This window comes from Aedes aegypti, chromosome 1 (genome assembly GCF_002204515.2).
Source record: "Aedes aegypti strain LVP_AGWG chromosome 1, AaegL5.0 Primary Assembly, whole genome shotgun sequence".
Taxonomy (NCBI): Eukaryota; Metazoa; Arthropoda; class Insecta; order Diptera; family Culicidae; genus Aedes; species Aedes aegypti.
In genome coordinates this window covers 131,477,892-131,502,518 of record NC_035107.1, presented here as the reverse complement: position 1 = coordinate 131,502,518, position 24,627 = coordinate 131,477,892, and the positions used below count along the sequence as shown (strand labels likewise).

Sequence of the window (24,627 nt, the reverse complement as noted above, 5' to 3'; positions counted from 1 at the left end):
AATCAAATATGTGCATTAGCTAAAAAACGGCTCGGTACTGATGATGTGCAAGTTATCCGACTGGTGGGCAAAGGAAGGGACATGAGTACATTGTCCTTCATCTCTTTCAAAATTGGAATGAACGTGGAGATGAAATCTAAGGCGCTATCCACTTCAACGTGGCCGAAGGGTGTGGTCTACAGAGAATTTACTGACAACAGAACTGACGAAAATTTTTGGCGTCCTGTACCTGCTGCCGCATCCAACGATCCGCTGAGCCTTTCGACCGAAGATGTTGTTTTAATGGAGTAAGAATGGAAGAAGTCAACTCTTACTCCTTTCCGGGACGCAAACTTGCCACAAGTATTAAGGAAGCCTCTGTTCCTCTCACCGCAGTCGAGCCCCTCCCGCCAGCGACCAGCAGTCGTCCCGGTCCTGCGTGTGAGAAGGAAGATGAGGTCTTCCAAAATTTTTCAACAGGCAAGTACGTTATCCTTCCAAGAACTTCGTCTGCTGTACCATTCGTTGATTTCAGCATATCACCATCAATCCAAATATTACCGACATCTTCAAGTTGGACACCGGGACGCATATTTGCCGCTTGCATCAAGGAAACCCCTACTCTTCTTACCGCAGTCGAGCCCTTCCCGCCAACGACCAGCAGCCGTCCCGGTCCTGCGTGTGAGCATGAGGATGGGGTCTTCCGAACTCCTACAACAGGCAAGTACGCTGACCTTTCGAGCATTTCGTCCGCTGTATCGTTTGTTGTTTCCAGCATAACGTCATCAATCCATTCACGTTCAACATCTCTGAAATCGACACCGGGGCGCACATTTTCCGCTAGTCTTAAGGAAGCCCCTATTCCTTTCACCGCAGTCGAGCCCTTCCAGCCAGCGACCAGCAGCCGTCCCGGTCCTGCGTGTGATTTGGAAGATGGGGTCTTCCGAGCTCCTATGAAAGGCAAGTACACTGATCTTCCGAGCATTTCGTCCGCTGTATCGTTCGTCGATTCCAGAAACCTCGTTCCGAAGGATGCACTCACCTACTCACGATTGTATGACCTATGGACGACTGCATTGGGCGATCCCCAATTGGCGATAGCGGGCCCCTCACGGAATTCTGCTTGTTTTTCTGCGATTCCAAAACTTCAATTAACTGCGAAGCCGTCGATCCCATTCAATGTTTCTGGAGGATCTACACAGCATAAACGTCCGGAACGATGCCCTGAAAACCCAAGTGATATGCCATTCGATCTGCGAATTTACTATCAGAACGTGCGTGGCTTACGAACGAAAATTGATGATGTGTTCCTGTCTACGGCGGAATTAGACTACGATGTCTACGTTTTCACTGAGACGTGGCTTGATGAGTGCATTGAATCTCGTCAGCTGTTTTCTCCGGATTATTCTGTATTTCGGGTTGATCGTTGCGCTACCAACAGTTCTCGCCGTCGTGGTGGTGGCGTTCTTATCGCCGTTAAAGAAAAGTTTGGAACGACAGTTGTTTCTACTCGAGCTAATATTGAACAACTGTGGGTTAAAATGTCGACTCAAGTGACTGATATTTTTATTGGTGCTTTGTACATTCCTCCTGACAAAAGTCAAGACGGAACTTTTATGCAACTTCATCTCGATGTTATTTCCGAGGTCTGCAGTTCACGCAGCGATGCAAGTCCGCTTGTAGTTTTTGGTGATTTCAACCAACCCCGTTTGGCATGGCTATTGAGCAACGGTTACGCTATCGTTGATGCACTAAACTCCCACATTTCATCGGCAAGTCAAATTCTTCTCGACAACATGGCATTCCAAGGCTTGCGACAACGTAATTCGATCCGTAATTCCAGTGGCCGCGTGTTGGACCTTGTGTTTAGCGATGACTCCAGTAAAAAAAGTGTACTTGCAACTCCAGCGACAGAACATGTTGTCCCACTTGATCGATATCATCCTGCTCTTGATTTCTCCGTGCAAATACCATCATCAATGACGTTCTACGAGGACATCGACCTTTCGGAACGAGACTACCGTCGTTGTAATTTTGATGCACTAAACAGTCTTCTTTCCCAAGTTGATTGGTCCGAAGTACACCAGTGCTCTGATGTAGACAGTGCAGTAACATGCTTTAATGCCATTATTCATAATTACATTGCTGAAACAGTTCCGCTGAACAGACCGCCAAGAAAACCGGCTTGGTCTAACCGACATCTTGGTGTCCTCCGACGTCGACGTGATAAATTGCTTCAACAATACAATCGTCAAAAATGTGCACATTTCAAACGACAGTTGGACGAGGCTAGTCGTATATACCGTGGATACAATCGCTTTCTGTACAAAAATTATGTTGGTGCAAATACCATCATCAATGACGTTCTACGAGGACATCGACCTTTCGGAACGAGACTTCCGTCGTTGTAATTTTGATGCACTAAAAAGTCTTCTTTCCCAAGTTGATTGGTCCGAAGTACACCAGTGCTCTGATGTAGACAGTGCAGTAACATGCTTTAATGCCATTATTCATAATTACATTGCTGAAACAGTTCCGCTGAATAGACCGCCAAGAAAACCGGCTTGGTCTAACCGACATCTTGGTGTCCTCCGACGTCGACGTGATAAATTGCTTCAACAATACAATCGTCAAAAATGTGCACATTTCAAACGACAGTTGGACGAGGCTAGTCGTATATACCGTGGATACAATCGCTTTCTGTACAAAAATTATGTCTTCAGGAAGCAGAATGATCTTCGTCGGAATCCGAAGAGTTTTAGGAACTTTGTCAACTCAAAACGGAAAGAGCACGGCCTTCCAACAACAATGCACCGAGGAGATGTTTTCACAAGCAGTCAAGATGAAAAGTGTGCGCTTTTTGCACAGCAGTTTTCAAGCGTTTTCGTTGGCCGCATTCCTACTGTTCAGGATACTGAAGCTGCCACTTGTATAGTGCCACGTGACGTTGTTGACCTTGATATCTTTCATGTCAATGAATCAATGGTTTATGCTGCATTACAGAAGCTTAAATTATCGAATTGCCCTGGACCTGATGGTATTCCGTCCTGCATCTTTAGAAAATGCGGTGCTTCTTTGGTGGCTCTACTGGTAAGCATTTTTAACAAATCGCTGCAATCGCAACTGTTTCCAACTGCTTGGAAAACATCCTACATGCGGCCGGTATTCAAGAAGGGCGATAAGACCGATTTTGCCAACTACCGTGGAATAACATCCCTTTCAGCAGGTGCGAAATGCTTGGAAACCATTGTTAATAAAGTAATGTTCAGCTCGTTCTGTTGCTATATTAGTGAGGCTCAACACGGCTTCTTCCCTAGGCGGTCGGTAGAAAGTAACTTGGTTGATTTTACTTCGACCTGCATTAGGTCCATGGATAATGGAGCGCAAATAGACGCTGTTTACACGGATATCAAGGCTGCCTTTGACACTGTGAACCACGAGATTCTGTTGGCGAAATTACTCCGACTCGGTGTTTCAACACGAATGTGTAATTGGCTGCAATCGTACCTTAGAAACAGGAGTCTCTGTGTGAAGGTTGGATCTACTGTATCGCATCCTTTTCACCCTGCATCTGGGGTACCGCAGGGCAGCAACCTGGGACCCTTACTGTTTTCGCTGTTCTTCAATGATGTGACTATCGTTCTTGCAAATGGCGGTTTGTTAATCTACGCAGACGATTTAAAAATTTTCCTCGTCGTGAGAACTGAAGCGGACTGCAGAGACCTCCAGGAGCTATTGAACCAGTTCGCACGCTGGTGTACCATGAATTTCCTGGCTGTTAGCGTTTCCAAATGCTGTGTGATTTCATACCGTCGCTGTAAATCACCAATTTTGTACGATTACAATATAAATGGTCAGGAACTCGAACGTGTGGACAAGGTCAAAGATCTGGGCGTTTTGTTGGATTACAGATTGACATTTAAACTGCATTATGCCACTATCATTGACAAGGCGAACCGTCAACTGGGCTTCATCTTAAAAATTACAAAAGAATTCAACGACCCGATGTGTCTGCGTTCCTTGTACTGTTCTCTGGTTAGATCCATTTTAGAATTTGCTTCTATAGTATGGTCACCTTATGAGGCAGTGTGGATAACCAGAATAGAAGCAGTTCAGCGTAAGTTTGTGAGACATGCTTTGAGGGATCTACCGTGGCGTGATCCGTTGAACTTGCCTCCTTACGACCATCGTTGCAGATTGCTGGGACTCGAACCGCTGCACGTCCGGCGCAAAAATAGCCGAGCTGTTTATGGATCGAAAATTGTTCGTACGGAGGTTGATTGTCCTGCTTTGCTTCAACATGTGCAATTTTATGCTCCAGAGCGCGTACTACGGACAAGGCAACTGATCCAGATAGCTTCCAGGAATACTGGTTATGGAGCAAATGATCCGTTAAATTCCATTTGCAATGAATTCCGACAAGCTTATGGTGTATTTGATTTTAACTTGACGACAAATACTTTTAGACAACGCTTAAGCAGAATACGTTTTATAAATTGACTATGTTTACATTTTTTATTGTGTTAGTATTAGTATTTCATTAAGACCATGATGTCCGATGGAAGTAATCAAATAAATAAATAAATAAATAAAAAACAAGAACGTTTTATCCCAATTTCAGACAGTTCAGCCGAAAAACATCTTCAATTTTATTCTATGTGCATACGCAGCCAATATTGAAACGCATCCTGGAAATACAGGAATTTCATCTTGCAAGCCCATATAGAACTTAAGGAAACCCCACTGCAATACTAATGGCCACACAATGACTTGAATGTCTTTTGCAAACAAGGATAGCGTCATTGAAGTAAAGACATTTATATTTTCACAACATTTTATTATCAATTACATACAATTATCAGTTCTATCATATCATTCACAGTCCGAAAATTGCTCTGTGTGTTCAAGTAAGCACAGAAACGCTATAAGATCTCTCATTTTTTCATATTATTTCTCATTGATGGCATTATGCATATGTTTTGGCAAGCTCTCCTAGTGGGAACTAGACAAAGCAAACCGACCAGCGTGCAATTACACAAATACTACGTCACTTCAGTGTTCTAAGAACGTCTTAGTAATAACCGAAGGAGATGTCATGCAGAGGTGCAGCTCCACCCTGTGGCAGTGCGTAATCCTTCGCCAGCTGGTCCAGGACACTGGTGCTACGACCTTGAGCCGGTCGCGGTTGGTATACGGCTGGAGCTGGTCGTGGCTGTGGAGCAAAAACGGGTTGCGGTGCAGGCTGTAAAACAAGCAAATGATGAAGCGTGATTGGGATTGCAAGATGGAAACTACAATGTGCTAAATCTAAAGGAGCTGATAATTACATTGGATTTTGGAAGCGGGGCTGGAGCAGCCGCTGCGAAAGCTGGTGCCGAGTAGCGGATTTTTGGCTCAGGGGCTGGTGCAGCATTCGGGAAGGTCTGTGGTCGGGTGTCGTAGTCCTGTTCTGGACGAGCAGGACGCTGCTTGGGAGAGTAGACTACATCGATTGGAGCAGCATTTGCTATATGAGCTCTTTGAGGAGCAGGCCCTGCAGCAAGGGCACCCGGTCCGAAGTGGGAGTTCTGGACGTATTGGACCTGCGGTTGTTGAGGCTGCGGGATGTATCTGGGCTGCTGCTGAGGCTGGGGCTGGAAGTGTGCTTGTGTGTGCAGTTGTGGCTGTTGGTGGTGTTGGGGTTGCGGTTGATGCTGTTCTTCTTCGTAATCATAGTACTGTGGCTGTGGTTGAGGTTGCGGACGGGGCTGTGGCAATTCTTGGGCTCGTGGTTTCGATGGACGAATTTTCTGAAATAGTCAAATACCTTATACACCTGGTATGTTTATATGCACAAAGTCATACCTGAGGACGAGGAGCGGGAACGTTGTCTTCATAATCCAACAAAGCATCCTTGCCGGTCGTCTCGTCAACTAGAGTCGGTGGTGGAACCGTGATACCTTCGCCAGAAGGTTGGAAACCGTACTTATTCGCACCGTACTCAACGACTTTCACCTTGCCGGCCTCGTCGACATATCCATATTTACCCTTAACTTCGCCAGTTGCCAGTTTTGTTTCAATTTTGAAGGATCCATCTGCGCCTTCATAGCCATAGGTATAGGATCCATCTTCATTGTGCCTGAAAAAGTAAAAAATGTTCATGATAAAAAAAAGCATTTAAATGAATTCTCGAGTTGATTGCTCTCATAAGTGTCTGATCTACAGTCTCCCCACAGCACACAGATATTGGTCAGAGTTGGATTGAATGGAAAATATTTCATCAAATAGAGTTGCCATTACTCAGAATACATTTTACCTACGTGAACCATATATCTCATATTCTTTAAAGCAGTAGTTTGTTCATAACTGTGGGGCATTAAAAAAGGACCAATTGCATGATGCTGGAACCCCTGTTCATTTTACCACTTCGCTTAAGAAAAACTTAAAACGTTCTATTGAATCTAAACCAAAATGAAACTTACTTTTGTCGAAGAGTCAAATCGTTCCGACAAATTTAAATTTCTTCCTTTAAACCCCATTGCTGACCTACTCAACTAACTCATCCCATCAATTATGCAATCTGCTAACGAGCTTGGGGAATGTCAATGCTCTCCAATTGCAGAATGTACATACAAAGGGAGCAATCGGGTTGTCTACATTTTACGCTCTGGGTGCAGAGTCTGGAAGCGAGCGACGACAAGAAATTGGATTAAACGAAGATCTGTGTTGTGTCTCAGTATTGAATCCCCGCAGCAAATTGTTTAGCATACCTATTCGTGAAGTAAAGAGCATTGGTTTTCCGATGGATTGTTTTCTCTCCTAGGAAATAAAAAAATGTTTTGCTTTCTCAATTATGTCCCTATTAGCAATTCCATATGCAAATTAATCATTTCATTGGAAAACCTTAACGAATCACTTTATTTTACGATCTTGATAGAACTCCATTGAATTGGACAGAAACACTTTATCCAATAAACGTCTCAAAACTAGTATCATTAAAGTAGTTGTGTTTGATCCTTCGACCTTGATGCTTGCTCCTGCGGGGGCCGGCGATGAGGACAGGATCAAACATGTCGCGCGTCGGTCGAGTGAAAGTGAAAAAGTGGCGTGATCGCTTAGTTGTGTTTGATCCTTCGACCTTGATGCTTGCTCCTGCGGGGGCCGGCGATGAGGGCAGGATCAAACATGTCGCGCATCGGTCGAGTAAAGTGAAAAAGTGCCGCGTTCGATAAGTTCTTTTTGATCTTTCGACGTTGACGCTTGCTCCTTGGCAGTGCGTCAAGAAAGCCCGAGCAGTCGTCAGTTGTTTTCCCTCTCGGGACGCGCGCCTATTTTCTCTGTGTGTTTTCATATAGCCGAGCAAACGAGTGAAGCTGAAAGTGGATTGTTGCTGCTCAAGGATGACGGATCAATTGGTGAGCTCGTTTCATGCTACTATATCTAATCTATAAAATATGTATGATTGCACCTTTAATAATTTTTAAACAAACTATGAAATGTTCGTCACTGTGAGTGTCGACATAAACTCTGATTCATAAATTATTTACGTCAAATTTTTTTTACTCAAAACACCTTTTTCCTTTTACTTTTATTTTTGTAATTAAAAAAAAACTTTGAATGGTTCGACACTACGAGTGTAGACTTGCGAAAGGTTCACTTTATTCAACAAACTTTGATAAGTTCGTCACCTCAAGTGTCGGCATAATTTTTCTCTACATAGATATTGTTCACACCAAATAGAAAATTTTATATTTACATATAAGCATATTTATAGCTCACAAATAATTATTTATCATGGTCTAATCACTTATCAAAGTGAATCCTGTGACCCAACGATCCTCCCCATTAACAAACATCCCTCCCAGTAACCTTTGTGGAGATGCAGAGGCAAACACGGTCTCCAAATAGCAAAGGTTACACACTAACATTCCTTCCCCCAATCCCACCTGACTGCAAGGACGTGGCCGGCGCCGTTATTGACCATGTATAAATAGAGGCACTGAATTATGCACACTGAAGAAGATTTTGGCCAATCCCAGCCGATCTTCTAGTTGATTCTTTGTGCATTTTCACTGACCTCGGTCAATCACGGAATAGCAACCATTGATATGTGTAGTCAGTCTAAGCTAAGCTAAACGTCTCAAAACTAGTATCATTAAAGTGAAATCATAATTTAATTACCACTTTGTACATCACAAAGGTGGCCCATTTCCAAACGAAAAAAAAATCCGTTAACCCATTAGCGAAATCAGTCAAGTCTAAAGGGGTCTCAACGAGCTTGAAGTTTCAATGAAGAAAAGCGATAATATGTTCGAGAAATACATCTAAATATGTATGTAATTGATTGTAGCTGGTGATTTTTTGCACGCTTTTGATTAAAAGATTCTCCAAACAATAGAGAAGATACCACAATAAACCGAAAGTACTTTTGTTTAGAAACAAAAAAGTTATACCTAGGGTATAGATTAACTAAGAAGAACCTTCAGTTGATCGACAGTTTGCAGCATCTAAGATTTAATCTTTGAAGCAGCGAGTAACTAGAAAAACTGGTAATTGAATTATGCATTACTACTCACATGTTCCATTCAATAATCCTCACAAATAATGAATGCAAGCGAAGTGATATCCAAACGCAATTAGCCCTTATTAGTCGCTGTTATCAAATTGTTATCTCAATCGAAGATGTGGTCAAACTCTTCCAATTTTAGATAAAGCGTCACACACAAGGGCTTGAACTGGATTTGACTGGAACAGAACACGTTGTCAATGGGTGCTTAATAACACGCATAAACGAACGATCCCTCATCCAAAACATACGAGCGACCTTGACATTATCATTGAAAATGGAAATATTGTGACAGCCTTGAGCAAACGTTAGATTGAATGAACCCAAATAAACAACAATCGAAACAGGTTGGCCGGGTCAGGTTCTTGATGTAAACATATGTAGCTATCTAGGTTCAAAGCTCCGATATCCGGTTTTTGTAGTAACAAATTACGCACAACGTGATTTTATTTGTTTTGTTTTTAACTGTAAACTGCTTTGAATAAACATTTCAGTTTTGTCTTCAAGATTTAATAACGAAGATTTTAAAAATTGCGATCTTTAGCGGACGTTTCCATCATGATTCTTCATGATGCTTCCATAGCTTTTCCTAAATAGTATAAAGTTATGCTTCCTTTTTTGAGTTCGTTATACATTCATATCGAAATGGAATTTATTGTGAGTAAAACCTCAAAATCTAATTTTGGTTTCATTCGTTTCCAGTGATGTTTTTTCTTATTTTTTAGCCTGCTTCTGAGCATGCTTCCTAGCTAAGTGTTCTTATGAGCACTTCCTCAGTTATTAACTTAGAGCTTTCATTGCCACAGTTGCCATTTTCGCATTTGCCCAGGGGAGTCAAGGAAATTTCCATTACAAAAAGATCCTGGACCGACCGGGAATCGAACCCAGACACCATCAGCATGACTTTGCTTTGTAGCCGCGGACACTAACCATTCGGCCAAGGAAGACCCAGTGGTGATTTGCTCTTTTTGTTTCTATTTCAGTAGTTCTACAGAGAAACTCCAGCAAGAAGTATAAATTTGGGGAATTTTTACTTTTTTTATTCATACTTTAAATATATTTAAAAACATACAATAACATAAACCTCTTGATCGAAATTCGGGAATTCATATGATTACCGTAATCCGGGGTATCATTGATCAGTGGGGTAACATTGATCGGAATGACTCATCTCGTAAAAAGTTGGTATCATCATTTATTGATGAAACATTTCCAAAGCATGAATGTTGCTTCTCTTTCTTATATTAATGAGCTATTAAAAATTGAGATTTTTACACATATTGCGTTAACTTTATGCGTAAATTTGTCAAGTTTGCGAAATAATGATTTCAATGGTTAAGGATGACACTACCGAAGATTCATGTCTCACATAGGTTCTGCAAGCGATATGAGCAAGGAAAATGCGGTTCTCACTAAAAATGGCATCGCCGAAAACGATTCCGCTGTCAAAACTTTTATAAGTTTGTTCAATTAGGCAACATTAACGAATTACTGTTAAGAATGTAAAATTCCCTTAGGAAATTGCCTACTTTTAGGCGTATTTCGCAGTTTGAGGTGTTTTTAATTTTAAATTAACTCAAAAAGTAAATGAGATGTAAGCGTTTGGACATCATATTCGGCTTCAGGGGCCATGATTTAAGTAAGTAACGACATTTTCAATATTACCGAACGTTGTTTACATGGATGATCAATGTTACCCCATATCAGCTAAATGAAAAAATCACATAAAACATTTTTGTAAACATGCTTAAATCTTTCAAAAAACAAAATACAGTATGTAGTCACGAGCTATGGGTGGTACTTGTTTTAAAAATATAAAACTCAGAACATTTGCATTTTTGAATTAAATATTTAAGAAATATCCTAAAAAACTGATCAATGTTACCCCGGATTACGGTACCGTAAAACGGGGTAACTTTGATAGTTTTTTCGAAGAAAACTTGAATATTTTTGCATGCTGTTTCAAAGATTTACAATTTATATTTTTAAAACAAGTACTGGCATCCTAGCTATCAATTTCAGTCGATAAATTGGCAAAATATTCATTTTGAGTGGATATATAATTTTTCATATAATCGAAAGTTGGTTTTCTGTTTTGGGGTAACTTTGATAATGGAGTATGAATCGAACAAAATTGAATGAATAACGAACATTTGTAGGGCATTGCATACCTCTAGGCGTTTAACGTTATATGGAAATTTCTGACTTAGATTACAAAAATGGTCCCAGTTTGTGAATATGCTTTTCGCTAAGATATTTGAGACCGTATTCAAGTTCTATGATAACTAGGCTATCAAAGATAAGTGGCCAACTATTCAAAACTACATGAAATAGTGATCGTAGAACAGATTGTTTGTAAGCGTTTTGAAAATGCTAAAATTGTGTAAATTTTTTAAATTCGTATAAAAAGCCTAAAATAATCTTAATTAAGATGAAAACTGCTCTTATATGAAGTGTCATACTAATATTCTTTAGTTTTGCATTCGTTTTGCTTAACTGATTAACAGAAATTATAATATTTCATTTAGTATGCGGTGGGTTACGCACTATCAAAGTTACCCGCATTATCAAAGTTACCCCGTTTTACGGTACCTCAAATTGTCTCAAATTCCACACATGACTCATATTCCAAACACTCTCAACAGTGATTTTCCAATTATGTCTTCGAAATTTCGGCACTGGATGACCCAATCTAGCACAATCCAAAGTTGCTTAAAACATTTGTTTCAATATTTCAAATCGCCGCTATTCAAGATACTTTCCGCTTTCAGTGGTCTGTATCTTGTTACATAAAAGTGGTTTATCGACTCGTTGACCCATTCTAAAACTGTTGAATTACTTTAGAAAGAAACGGACTAGATTCAAAAGATGCTTAGAGGCATCAACTGAATACTATATGAGTTATCTTCATACTCTATATAAGAAACAAAACAAATGAATTTAAAAATGCTTAAATTTGTATATTCTTTTTATTTCTCTGGAGAAAACCGTATCAACCGTTTGTCTTTCAGTCAGTTTTAATAGACTCACACTCAAATCTCAATCAATACGCACTCACGCTTGAGATTTTGATGCAAAATCACTCAATAAACTCAAACCGTAAAAACTGTTTCAGTCGTAAAACCCGAATGTTGTTGTTTACGTTAGAAAGGATTACTATTATTTTAATAGACTAACAAGAAATTATTGTTGTTTGTGAGTAAACTGTGGAAATACGAGACAATGAGTCAAAAAGGTGAGCAAACTCATCCATGATTTTTTGATTGCTGAGTTGCGCGATTGACAACTCCCGCATTTTCGATCCTCTATTCTTTTGTTAAAACATATTACACTATGAATATGTTGATAAAAAAATTTGAGGTTGTGAATCTATCCAAATGAAATGTTTATATCTACTTAAAAAATGTCGTAATGTTCCTTGATATTGTATAAAATAATAAAAATTTATTTAATTTATTGCACGTTTTCCCATACTCAAAGAAAATAGACAAAATTGTAAAATTAGTAGGAAAAAAGAACACAATAGTTAAAGAATAAAATGTTGGGTGATTGAAAATAAAACTACTGACTTTTGAAAAAAAGGTATTTAAAATGTGGATAGGAGAATGGAAGTTGAAAACTGAAACTTTCTGCAATGCTTATAAAATGGATTTATTTTTTCAAATAAGGTTTTTGCAATATAGATTCAAGTTAGTTCTATAAATTTGAATAACACAATCAATAAAAAAATATTTGTTTCAGACTGAGTGAAAGCTTAATGTAATGTATTGCACATTAAGCATTTAAAATGGTTTTCAATAACTTCTTCATACAAAACAAACCTGCTAATTTTGGATATTAAATGAGCCAAATGTTTGAAGCACGTGAAATTTATTTTTTTATTCATTATCGTCGATCAAAGTAGACTACATGTTAACACTTAAATCTATATACTGATATATCTTATAGAGTTAAAGTATATTCTTAGGTTACTACGCGACATTGTTAAGTCTATTGTTTCGCAATGTTGATTGTATAAACTTATCATTCGGTTCAGAGGAGAAAATTTTGCATAATTAGTACGACGGTGATTAATAAAAAACAAGTTACGATTCATCAATTGCCGGGAAGGAGTATAAAAATTTAAACTGTTTAATAGGTTAGGAGAATCAATACGATGCGAAACAATATCGTTCATGAATGAAACCATAGCGAATTCGCGGCGCTTTTTCAATGTCTGAATATCAATGAGCAAGCATCTTGATTCATAAGATGGAAGAGGGAAGGATGTCCAGCCCAATTTACGAAGAGCATATAACAGAAATTGCTTTTGAACTGATTCAAGATGTTCTTCATGCGTCTTTATAAAAGTAGACCATACAATACTACAATACTCTAATATAGACCTCACGTAAGCAACGTACAAAGTTTTGATAGTGTATGGATCATTAAAGATAGAACCAAAGCGTTTGATAAAACCGAGCATCTTTGCATATATTAAATTTATTCAACTTCTATAGCTATTTTTAGCAAATCCTAAGAAATTACGTTTAGTGGTTCAACAATTGTTGAGTGAAAAATTTCCATATAGAATACCATCCACTCAAGTATCCACTCATGCTCCTATTTTCACTCAGTAGCGTAAAAATTGATTTTTCGTGTCAAAAACTAACATTTTTCGCCTGAATTCATTCTAGCAGTATTAACAACTTTCAAACGAAGTCGTCTGACATTATTTTCATTTGATAAAATAATTCTTTATATTGAAAACGGTTATTGGATTACAAGGTATTTTTGTGTGTTCCAATAACTGCTCATGTTACAAAATAAACAAGCTTTCTTTATTGCAGTAGTAGCTATGGTTTGACCATAAAAAACGACAAGAAAGTAAGCTCGTCACAAATCTGTTAACCGTAAAAAAAATTAAAACTACTAAAACACACAGAATGATTACAAATTTGAAAATAATCAAATTATCACGTATGGCGAAATAGGGAATCATTATGTCCATAACTGGTACACCTACCCTAGGTACTTGGAGCTACATTGTGACATAAAAATAAACATAAACTCAATATTTATTTTATAATTAACATTTGAACACATAACTTCCCTTAAATGAGCGGAATCTGGTGTATGTAGAGTTGACTGTAAGGGCTCAGGAAACCTTGAAACTGAACGAATAAAATGTCATTTCATAGAAAACGTCAAACATCCAAAACTAAAACAAACATTCAAATCTGTTCAAGTGGCGTCGTCGGTCAGGTATTAATGAGAATATAAACCGAGGTGTGGAAGAAGAAGCAATGGCTATGTATTTGTATGGAGAAAAAAAAACGTAAACAAAAATAACAACGTCACTAATTTACACGGCTTCATATGGGAGCTCACCTTCTTGTGGTTGTAAAACATTTTGCACTGCATACGAAATTTCTTCTTCCCACCTCGGTATATATTATCATTGATCAGGTATTAATTTCTATCGACGCCGTCGGATTTTCTGAGACATAAAATCTCTGCTCATGTCTTTCTTCAGATGGGAATTGAAGCTGTTGGTCCACTACAGGCGATCAGGTGGTAAATAATCGAAAACTGACTTATTCTGATAAGTTTTTCTTGTATACTTTTCCACAGTAAACACTTCTATGGGATGGTACACAAATTATGATGGTACACAAATTATTACTCTAAATTTAGACTTCTTCGACCACCCCCCCCCCTTTGTCACGTTTTTTTGTATGAGTCCTTAGAAAACTTTGTAAGGCTTGTCACGCTTGGCTTGACCCCCTCCCCCCTTGTAGCGTGACATAATATGTGAACGACCGCTATGAAGATATTCGTATAGTAGAAGAGCAAGATCATTTGTAGTATTTTTTTGATACAGTATGTCAAAGTTAGAGTTTTGACGTTAACTACGTCTTACGGCAATATACTGGGTGTCAATTGAAAATCTAAAACGTTGCGACCGTCACGAAATTATGTAAGATTTTGAATACTAATAATTCAGCCATTTATCGGTAGATTTTCAATATTTTCCCGCAAATTGGTCGAAAATGTGTACAACATTTTGCTCAAATTAAGAAAACTTTTGATTTTTGACGATAGACTGTCGAAAATTGTGAAAATGTCGACCCCTTTCTTACGCAACCAAACACGTGGGTTGGGAAGCACACTATAAAAGCAGACCAATTCCTGCTTGTTCGCTCATTCTTCTTTTGACGTTAACTACGTCTTACGGAAATATACTGGGTGTCAATTGAAAATCTATGATGTTGCGACCGTTACGATGTTATGTTAGATTTTGAACTAAAGGAAGGCTGCAACTATGACAATCGACTAAAATTCAAATGCAGAAAATCACTTGGCGTAGTTAACGTCATGCGGTCGTGTCTTGTACACAATCCCCCACTGATTTTTAAGAAGAATAAAGAATTCAGTGCAAACACAAGGCAGTCGATGATTGGAAAATATTATATAATCGAAATATTTTATACAGAAATTCAGACATTCAGTTCAGTTCAGTTCGAAAACTTGAAAACCTATCTTACACAAACAAAATTAAATAAAAATTCATTTACTCATGAGTAAATGTGAAGAATGCACTGAAACAAAATGTTTGGGTTTTCATCAAAACTATACACATCCCATATTTGTTTATCCCTAGTTGTCCCAGGCTGAAATTCTTTTCCAAGGTTTTTTTGAGATATAAACTGAAGGATGGTAAAGAATGAAGCTGCACAAATTTGCTTTTTTCATTTAGGACATTCTGACTTTTTTTCCAATATTTTAATCAATTTCAAATTAACATCAGCTATAGATTATAGTAGGGTATAATTGAATATTGCAAAATAATTCTGATGGACTTGGATTGAATTTTTCACAAATTAAGGTGGGATCTCGCTTGCTATACTCCAGATGCTTCGGGAACTGGACAACGTGTTTCGATGGGTATTGAACGTGCGGAAAATAATAGCTAGCCGGGGTTTGTACCCTGATGCACGACGCAGACGCTAAGCTGACTTTCAAGATGGGAAATCTTCCTTCGCCTTGAATTGCTGCAACTATGAAATATTTCAACAGAAAGAACTCGATTTTTTATACCTAAGAGATTCTTATCATCATTACAATAAAAGTTTTAAAAAGTGGCATCCATGCATCACTAGGGAGATTCAAATTTTGAAAATGTTTGATAATCCAATTTCCCTTCAGCTCCTTACCATCCTTACCATACACAAAGTGTTCTGTAGAATTTTCAGCTTTCTAGCTGGTGATTTAAAGGTGGCCCAAAAAAAAATGTAGGTTTATATGGAAATTACTGTGGAGAAATTTTGAGAAATGTTCCAAACACGCTAGTACTGTAATGTAAGTAGAAACTTGTCATTCCATACTGAAAACTCATTCTTCAAACCTTTGTGAAGGATGTTGCTGAAGAATAAATCCCTTTTGAGCTAATTTTGTTTTGAATTTTTGTACATGTTTGCGGGCTATAATCCCTTGTTAAGGTAAATAATAGCAAACAAATTTATGAACATCTCTTGTGCTATCCGTCGGATTGAATTTCTCTCTTCAGCAAATGTCTTTATTATGGTTTGAAGAATGAATTTTTACTATGGGATAATAAGTTTGTTCTCACATTACAGAATTAACGTGTTTGGAACATATCATAAAATTTCTCCATAGTAATTTCCATATACACCTACATTGTTTTTGGGCCACCTTTCAATCATCACCTAGAAAGCTGTAAATTTCACAGAACACTATTTTTATGGTAAGGATGGTAAGGAACATATGGGAGATTGCTTTCTCAAACATTTTTAAATTGTGAACCGCACTAATGCATCATTGGTAACATAACTCATTATTTCGCTATAGGCTCTATTCAAAAGTTAGTCTCGAATACTTGTTTTTGAAAACAACACATCAAATTTGTATTACAAAACTCATGAAAATGATACGAGACGGAACAAATATTTTTGTCCGTCAGTTTACATGGAAGCTGCCCATAGTGTGGTCCTGGGCTACGTTCTGATATGTTTGATACGTAGGGTCCCAGGGTTGTGTGTGATGGCCTCCCTGGGTGTCCTGGTTTAGGCTAAGAACCAGAAAAAGACAAACTTAAAACGTAAATAGTCATTACGCAACCAAATAAAGTTGCATAATGACAATTATGACACTGCATAATTCAGTGCAGGAAAGTAGACCGTTTTCTGACGGATTGGCATTATGGAAAACAGACTGATGAGAAATTGCAAAAACATTTTTCCAGACGCTGTTGTGTCATTACCCGGGTAGAGGAGAATTGCAAAAGAATAACAAAACTTACTATTGAAATAGAATGTTTGAATAGCAAAATTTGTTCTTTGTTTGTTTGAAATAATAGATAAAATAACAAAAATAATAACTAAGTTTATATGGCATAAAAACTAAATAATATCATACTTTGCTATTGTAATAACAAAATAATAGCAAAAATATAGGCAACCGTAAATAACAAAATATGTTATTATTTAGATATTGATAACAAAATAATAACTAAATAAGCTATTTGTTCTCATGAATATTTAAATAAAGTTTTCAAAAATCAAAATAATGACATATTTTACTGTGATAGCAATGTTTGTTATTCTTTAAATATTAAATGTTTTTTTTAGTTTGTTTGCAGAAATAACAAATTTTACTATGATAGTTTATTTTGTTATTCATTAGCTATTACATGACTTTCAAGGATAACATACCAATGACACATTTTGCTATGATTGTATGTTTTGCCATTGATGAGATATTTATGTCATATATTAATAACATAATAATGGTTAAACCAGATATGATTGCAAAAGTTGTTCTTATTTTACCTTTATTTTGTTATTCACCTCTACCCGGGTATCTTAGCTCACCTTGGGAAGTGCAATATTATCGTTTGAAAATATATGATAAACACGATGAATTGAAATTTTTAAAAAAAATAAATTATGTATATTCTACGAAATATCCATTTTAAATTTTTAAACAAAAATATATTTGAACTAAAAATTACATTTTTTCTGGATTCCTTTATCGATTACCTCCCAAAATCTGATGAATTGCTCTATCCATGTCTAATGATTTTCAGAATAAAGATTTAAGAAAGTATGTAAATTTATGGACAGAGATTTTGAGAAAATTATAACAATAATGATTCGAAACTCATCATGATAACCTGTTCATCATTTGCTGCTACAGTTCTGATAAGATCGGACGGATAACAGTGCATGATAAAACCCATCCAAACAAGTTCCAAACTTGGAATCACTATTGCTATCGAATGTTGGCGGACTGTTTATTATGCCAGTAACATAAAACACCTACCTACCAATGATAAATAAGCAAAAAATAGGTTTTATCATCGCTCTCTCTTTTAGGGCTTGCAGTGAATGTTATTTGTCAAGCTTGTTACATTGCGATATATTGCCGATCTTAGACCGGTACAGACGGGATATTTTTCTTCGCTTGCTTTGATCGTGCTTTGAAATGAAAAGAGAACGATTTCTGCTAATGGATTTTTATCAATTTCTTAACCATGGGAGGTAGTATCGTGAATCGTGTGGCATAAAAATATCAACTTTTTATTTTAAATTTTATTCGAAGTGGTCGATTACATAATTGTTCTTTTTATTAGAACTTCTTATATGATAATAATTTATGTTTGTGGGTTTGCTTTCGGGAACAAAATATGCAAATGTATCAGAATTGAAAAATAATATGGACATAATAGTAATGACTTTTCTGAAAGTAAATCAAAAAGCTCTTGGCCCAGGTTTTGTTATAAAGAATCGAACTTCAAAATTTTAAAATATCTTTGAAATCTTTGATGATTTTTTTTCTAGGCTTAAAAAATGCTTCATTATTAGTAAGCAAGAGCTTTGGAATGAACCGTCGTACTTTTTTTTTTAAAGAAAATGCAGTGTGGTAATTTATATGACTATTACTACTTTTAGTGAAAATTGAGATTATGTTGTGATTATGAGTTTTTCTGAAATGTCTTAACTACAAAGTAATTTATTTTTCGCTCATTGATTCCCTTCAAAAGCTCGTTTTTCCTTACAAACATCAGTATCGACTTGTAGATGTCAGCCAGCCCCTTTTAAAACGTTGTAGATTCTTGCCGGTTTGGAAATCTTGGGACAGTTTCGAAATTATATAGTGGTTTTAGGTTTTGATTTATGTTTTTTTTACTATCAGCATGGAAGTACATCGTTATCTTTATATGGCACTGATTTTAACAAATGCCTTCATATGAATTCTATATTAACATAAATTGAAATTGTTTTGTTGTTGACTTGTAAAAACTAGCATTATTAAAAAAAAGAAACTATATTGAAAATTAACAAAACGTGTACCTAAGTACGAGGTAGGTTATATTTAAGATAGATAAAGAAGTGATGAGAAGTTTGAGGCGGTTTGATAGTATCTTGCCTAGATAGTTTTAATCGCTTATATACTACTATAGTTTTCTCGTGTTCCATGCTCTATAGTAATCTTAAGGTTTATTAGTTTAGTGTTTTTAAATACAGCTTAGAAAATCTGCTCAGCTTGAAAGCAATAATGAGTAATGGCATGTAAATATGTTGATTAGTCAACAACGCCTCGTTTTATTATTGTATTTTAAATTATAATGTAACCTAAAAATCTACTCATGTAAAGTTATTCCAAAAAAAAAATTAATGAACGGTTCAATCTTATTTCTATGCAAATGTAGCTTAACAACACGAAAGTATATATTTACATTTCATATTTACAAAGCAAACACAACTCCCATCTCTCTAAAACTTCTTGTAAAACTTCTTCCCCCCAACGAAACCATTGCCTGAAGGTCCCTTGCCTACACTTTCGGTCTCTCCGCTTTCCTGTTGCTGTTTACGGAACTGCTGTTTTTGCTCATCATCCTCATAATGTTGCGACCCTTTCGGTTGATAATTGGAGCGGGTTCTGTTGCTCAAATGGGACTTGCAGGCGTTTCCAGCCATGAGGAAGCATCGTTTCCGGCTGCTTCGATCACTTTGCGAATCCGGCAAATGAAAATATGCAATTGAGAGGAAACCAAATTAAGGAACGAATTGGTACTCGGACACAAATAGCCACTTTCCCTCTAGATCTGCTGTAGTACAGGGAGCCAGGAAAGGGTTAGTGTATCGAAAACATGCAACATAGCAGCTGAGGCAGAAGAAAGATAAAACGAATGCCAGCAAGCGGACTCGTCATGCAATGGTTTTGTTAGGTAGACCTGCTATTTTGAACTATGGTTATCGAAAAAAATATGGGTGACAATGACGGCTCACGACATGCTACTACTGTCCTTGAAACTGTTGAGAACCAGAATTACAGGTCTAAAGCCCAGATAAAGGTGGATGTTTGTGATGGCTTTAAATACTCCACACTGATTCCTTCAAGAATCTTCCTAAGGAATTCTGCTAAATCATTATGTGTTACATGTTGACCCATTTGGTCCTAATACACGATAATAAACTTTTACGGAAAAGATCACATATTAAGAAATAGCAAATAATACTACTCTTATAAGAATATGAGTATGTTTTTCGACAGTATGAATAAAGTAGTTATCCACTTAAATGAAGAAACGTACCTGTGTATGAGACGCTGAAGTGTTTAAATTTTTAAAAGAAAATGTTAATCTAAGATGGATAAAACTAATTTTTTTTTCTGGAAAAATGTGTTTGTCGACTCGTTATGAATGTTAAGTACATTATTTCATAGAAGAATGGGATGTACTTCGTTAGCTTCGGAAGAAAAACTATTCAAGCTATTAGGCATCTAAAGATCAATGCCAATGACACCAATACCAACAGTCAACTAGAGGAATGGGCTAACAATCGCTTCGAATCGTCCGCTAATGGCTTACCTGTTAATCTGCTTCAGAATCGGAATCGGCGTTGGTTTTGGTTCTGCAGCACTCGTGCCAATGCGGAGGGGGGCCGGGCGATATTCCTGTTGGTAATCCTGCTGTGCCAATGCGACTCCCACCAGGCATGTTACCATCAGCTGTGAAAAAAGAAACAGAACACGTTAATTTAAATTGCAAAGAAACTCAACACTACGGATGATCGCATTGCATTAACGATGATTGATGATAATGAAGAGTTGAAATATGAATCTTGGTTTTGCAATTCGAGAGATGAATACGTACAATCAATAGTAACGTTAATTGAAACGGTGCAAATTTATTCGCAGCATATAAATTACAGAACGAGAATGCCCTCAGCGGTACGTTTTATCTTCCTTGGACAAATTCAGTGATGCGAAATGGTGCCCTGTAACAGCGTGACGCTGCAGCTCAGGGTTGTAAGTGGCGTTTAGCGAACGGTTCGCTTCATTTTTACGGTACAACATTACAGCTCTGATGAATCGATGGGAATTAATTATCCTGATCGCAACCAGCAGGCTCAAAAGCTAGTGAGAGAAAAGAGTACTTTGCTATACATTATTCATAAGGAATATCCTCGTAAATTAAGCTACTGCATGGGAGAAATTATCACTTTTGATTAATTTTCCATATTCAATTATATTGATAGCTGTTTTGACTGAAATCATTAGATAGAAATCCATTTATGGCGCATAATTAATTATGGCTAAGATTCGATTGAAACTAAGAGACTGCTTAAAATGAGAATCAATACACATGATGTATCAGTGCAAAACGTACCGTCATGCTGTGCGTACCCAAATTATTTCTGCACTCGCAAGTTTCTGAAGCTATCTCAAACAACAAACAGTATTTTTGATATTTTTAACCTTCTGTTGATCCATTATTGTTTGGATTCATGCCTTCGGTTTTTCGATGGACCAGTCAGCGAAAGCTAGCGGTGGTTATCCGTCTTGGACACCGTCTTGGCAAAAATCCTCTTAGAAGGTCACTTCTTCTTTCGTTTATTCACTGAACAGAGCTGCCAGCACGAACAGAAGAAAGGGCCAATCTCTGAATTAACAACTTTCTTCTTAAACAGTGGGTTTAAAATTGTCATTAAACGTTGCAAAAATGGAAGAAAGGACATTTCCATGCAATGAGAGATTTTTGCCAAGGGATAAATGGTTAATATTGATAATTGCATCGAAATGAGTCATCAATTATATGCTTTAGACAAATTTTCCGAACATCAAATTGAAACTGCCTTTAGCCCAGGGTCTTTGATTCAAGTGAGGAAACAAAGAGTGACGCCTATCGTGGTCAGTTGTTCGGAATTTGGATGATTTAGGAAGGTGATCTTGAACTTAATTGGGGGAATTAAGGTTTCCTTCCCAATCGCAAAGAAAGGAGACCTACGCGTTTTGCACGAAACTCTTAAACTCTCAAACATTTTGAAGAGAAAAAGCGCAAATTGTGTGTTACGAGGTGATCATTTTCGCCCCAAGGTGTCATTTTCAATTTTTGGTATTGAAACTAATTTTATGAAATGTTAAATGTTATTGCATAAAAAATCGATGATGTAAACTGATAACAATCAATGAAGTACGAAAATTATTTGCCGAAATTTATTTGACAATCTTTGAATTCCAAAGTGTAGTATAACAAAAAATTGTAAAATAGTCATGCATTTGCCCCTGGATTACGGTTTACGTACAAAGACTTCTCCAGGGATCGCCCCAAAAATTCTTATGGAGATTTCTCTAGCAATTCTTCCAGGAGTTTGTCATGAAATTTTCAAAAATGATTTCTAAATGATATGCTAAGAGGAATTCTTCCAAAGAATCCTTTCGCAGTCCGACAATGGAATTACAACGAAAATACTTTTATTCCTACAAATTTTTAAAATATTCCTATCGATTTTTTTTTAGAAAAATAACAAAGGTTTATTCTAGGATTGGTTTATTCATTTATTTAGTTAACATCTAAACAGATAACACTGAATCAACAATTTCACGCCACAAAACTCGGTTCCATTGTTCCATTGTCGGACTTCTGGATATTTGGTTTAGCCATCAGCAAGGATCCAAGGTAGACGAACTCGTCGACCACCTCTAACGTATCCCCGTCTATCGTAACACTGCTACTTAGGCGAGTCGCGCTCGGCCCCACCAGCTAGCATGTACTTTGCATTGGCCGCATTCACCACCAATCCAACTTTTACTGCCTAACATTCCAGGCTGCACATTTCGGCTCGAGGCGGGAAGTCTCTGCGGGATGCGTTAAGCTTCTGATAGAACTTGCGTGTTTCTTGAGACCGGCACAGTTGTTCCATCTTCTCGCACTCCATCTCCTCCAGGCGGCGTTTTTTCTCCCAAAAGAGGCAGGTGTGCTGTTGTCGTTTCCGTCTATAACGTTCCACGTTCTGCCGGGTCCCTTTTTACTTGACCGCCCGCGCTGCATTTTTCTTCTTTAGAATCTGCCTACATTTCCATCGAACCAATCGTTCTGTTGACTCCGTCCCACGTAACCGACGTTGCTCTCAGCTGCATTGGTGATGGCTGCTTTCCTTGTTCTACAGCAGTCCACAAAAGGAGATTCATCCAGATCACCCTCCTCCGGTTATGCAGCCTCGAGGTGCTGCGTGTACGCAGCTGTGATATCCGGTGAGCGGCTTAACTCTAGGTTATACCAGGGCTGCCGTCGGTACCGTACGTTGTCGACGACGGAGAATTTTGGGGCGCAGTTTAACCAGCATCAGATAGTGGTCGGAGTCGATGTTTGCACCACGATACACACTGACGTCGATAATGTCAGAGAAGTGCCGTTCATCAAACAGAACGTGGTCGATTTGTGATTCTGTCTACTCTAGTGATCGCCAGGTGTATCGGTATGGAAGGCTGCTATTCATTGCTTGATTTTTTTACGGCTGGCTTGCAGGGCCTGACACCAACCCCCTAGACTTCCGGAGGACCATTCCCCCTAAATGTTCGGAGGGCCATTGTGCGCAGTTTAGCTAAGAGTCCTACTCCGGCACTTGGACGATGATCAGCCGCCCCTGACATGGGAAACATACCCGAGCAACACACATGTTATAATTATGTAATATCAACTTAAATATGACTAATTTTGGTCATATATCAGTCGATAATACACAATTATAACATGTGTGCGTCTGGGGTACACTTTTTTGTGCCGCTACTAACATGGAGAACAGACGCTCTGATAAGCTACACCCTCAGAAAAGAGGAGACCCCTTTCCCTATCAGCATACGACCAAAGTTCCCACCGGGGTTGGTTACCCGATCTTCCCCAAGGTTACTCGTACCCCGGCCAGTACCACTAGGAGGTAGGGATAGGAGTTGCTGAGCAAGAGGCTAAGGACCACACAAAAAGGTCTATTTTATTCCTGCAGGTACGCGAGGTACCAATGGTACGCCATGCCCAACCATTTACCGTGCCAAGATAGGATTGGTGTAATTCGTGTTAAAAATATTTCATGAAATCATATAAGAATTCTTTAAAAATCTCTATTGGTACTTCCAGGTGTTTTCAGAACCAATCCGTCAATAATTATCTCACTTTGTACCCCAGGAATTGCTACATAAATTCTTCACAAAACCTTTAAGGATTTTTCCAAGAATTTCACATTTAATTCAACCAAGGATTCCCTATAAATTTCTCCATAAATTAGGATTCCTTTGAAAGATTTCTAGAATTATTTTTGCAGTAAAATCTACTTGAATTCTTCAAAAATACTACGGCAATTATTCCTGTTGGTCCTCAAAGAGTTTCACTCGAGATTTTCCATGGGTTTTCCATTTTTTTATTATTAGTTTATCTGAAGACTCATCCGAGAGTTGCTCAAGAGATCCGGAGATCTTTGAAAGACGTCTTGTAGGAATATATCATGTATTGCATCGGTGATATCTTCACGATTTCGTTTAGAAATAGTTTTTTTTAAGGAATCCTCTCCTCCTATAATATGAAAAAATTCCTTTACATTTTCTTGGTCAAATTCCTCGAGAAACCTTGTAGCAATTCTTTGAAGACTCTTTTGTGAAATTTTCTGAGGGAATCATAGTAAAAAAAAAAACAGTGAGGGTCAGTGAAAAAGTTCTGGTTGAGTTTTTCTAGGTATCTCGAATGAAAATGCTGGAGCAATTCCTTGGGAAGTCTGTGAAGGAATTGTTAAATTTACTCCAGAAGAAAACTTCGAATTAATAGT

General features: G+C 37.8%; 1 protein-coding gene across 1 annotated transcript in view; it reads right to left on the bottom strand.

Moving 5' to 3' along the window:
* Nucleotides 1-4,799: 4,799 nt before the first annotated feature.
* LOC5576871 (tyrosine-protein phosphatase non-receptor type 23) overlaps nucleotides 4,800-24,627 on the bottom strand; it is a 47,047-nt gene continuing 27,219 nt past the window's right edge. The window contains exons 2-5 of the mRNA XM_021847859.1: nucleotides 20,400-20,539; nucleotides 5,824-6,097; nucleotides 5,307-5,768; nucleotides 4,800-5,221 (exon numbers count right to left, since the gene is read on the bottom strand). Of these exons, the coding sequence (XP_021703551.1) occupies nucleotides 5,051-5,221; nucleotides 5,307-5,768; nucleotides 5,824-6,097; nucleotides 20,400-20,539 (1,047 nt within the window). The 3' untranslated portion in view covers nucleotides 4,800-5,050. The remainder of the gene's footprint in view (nucleotides 5,222-5,306; nucleotides 5,769-5,823; nucleotides 6,098-20,399; nucleotides 20,540-24,627) is intronic.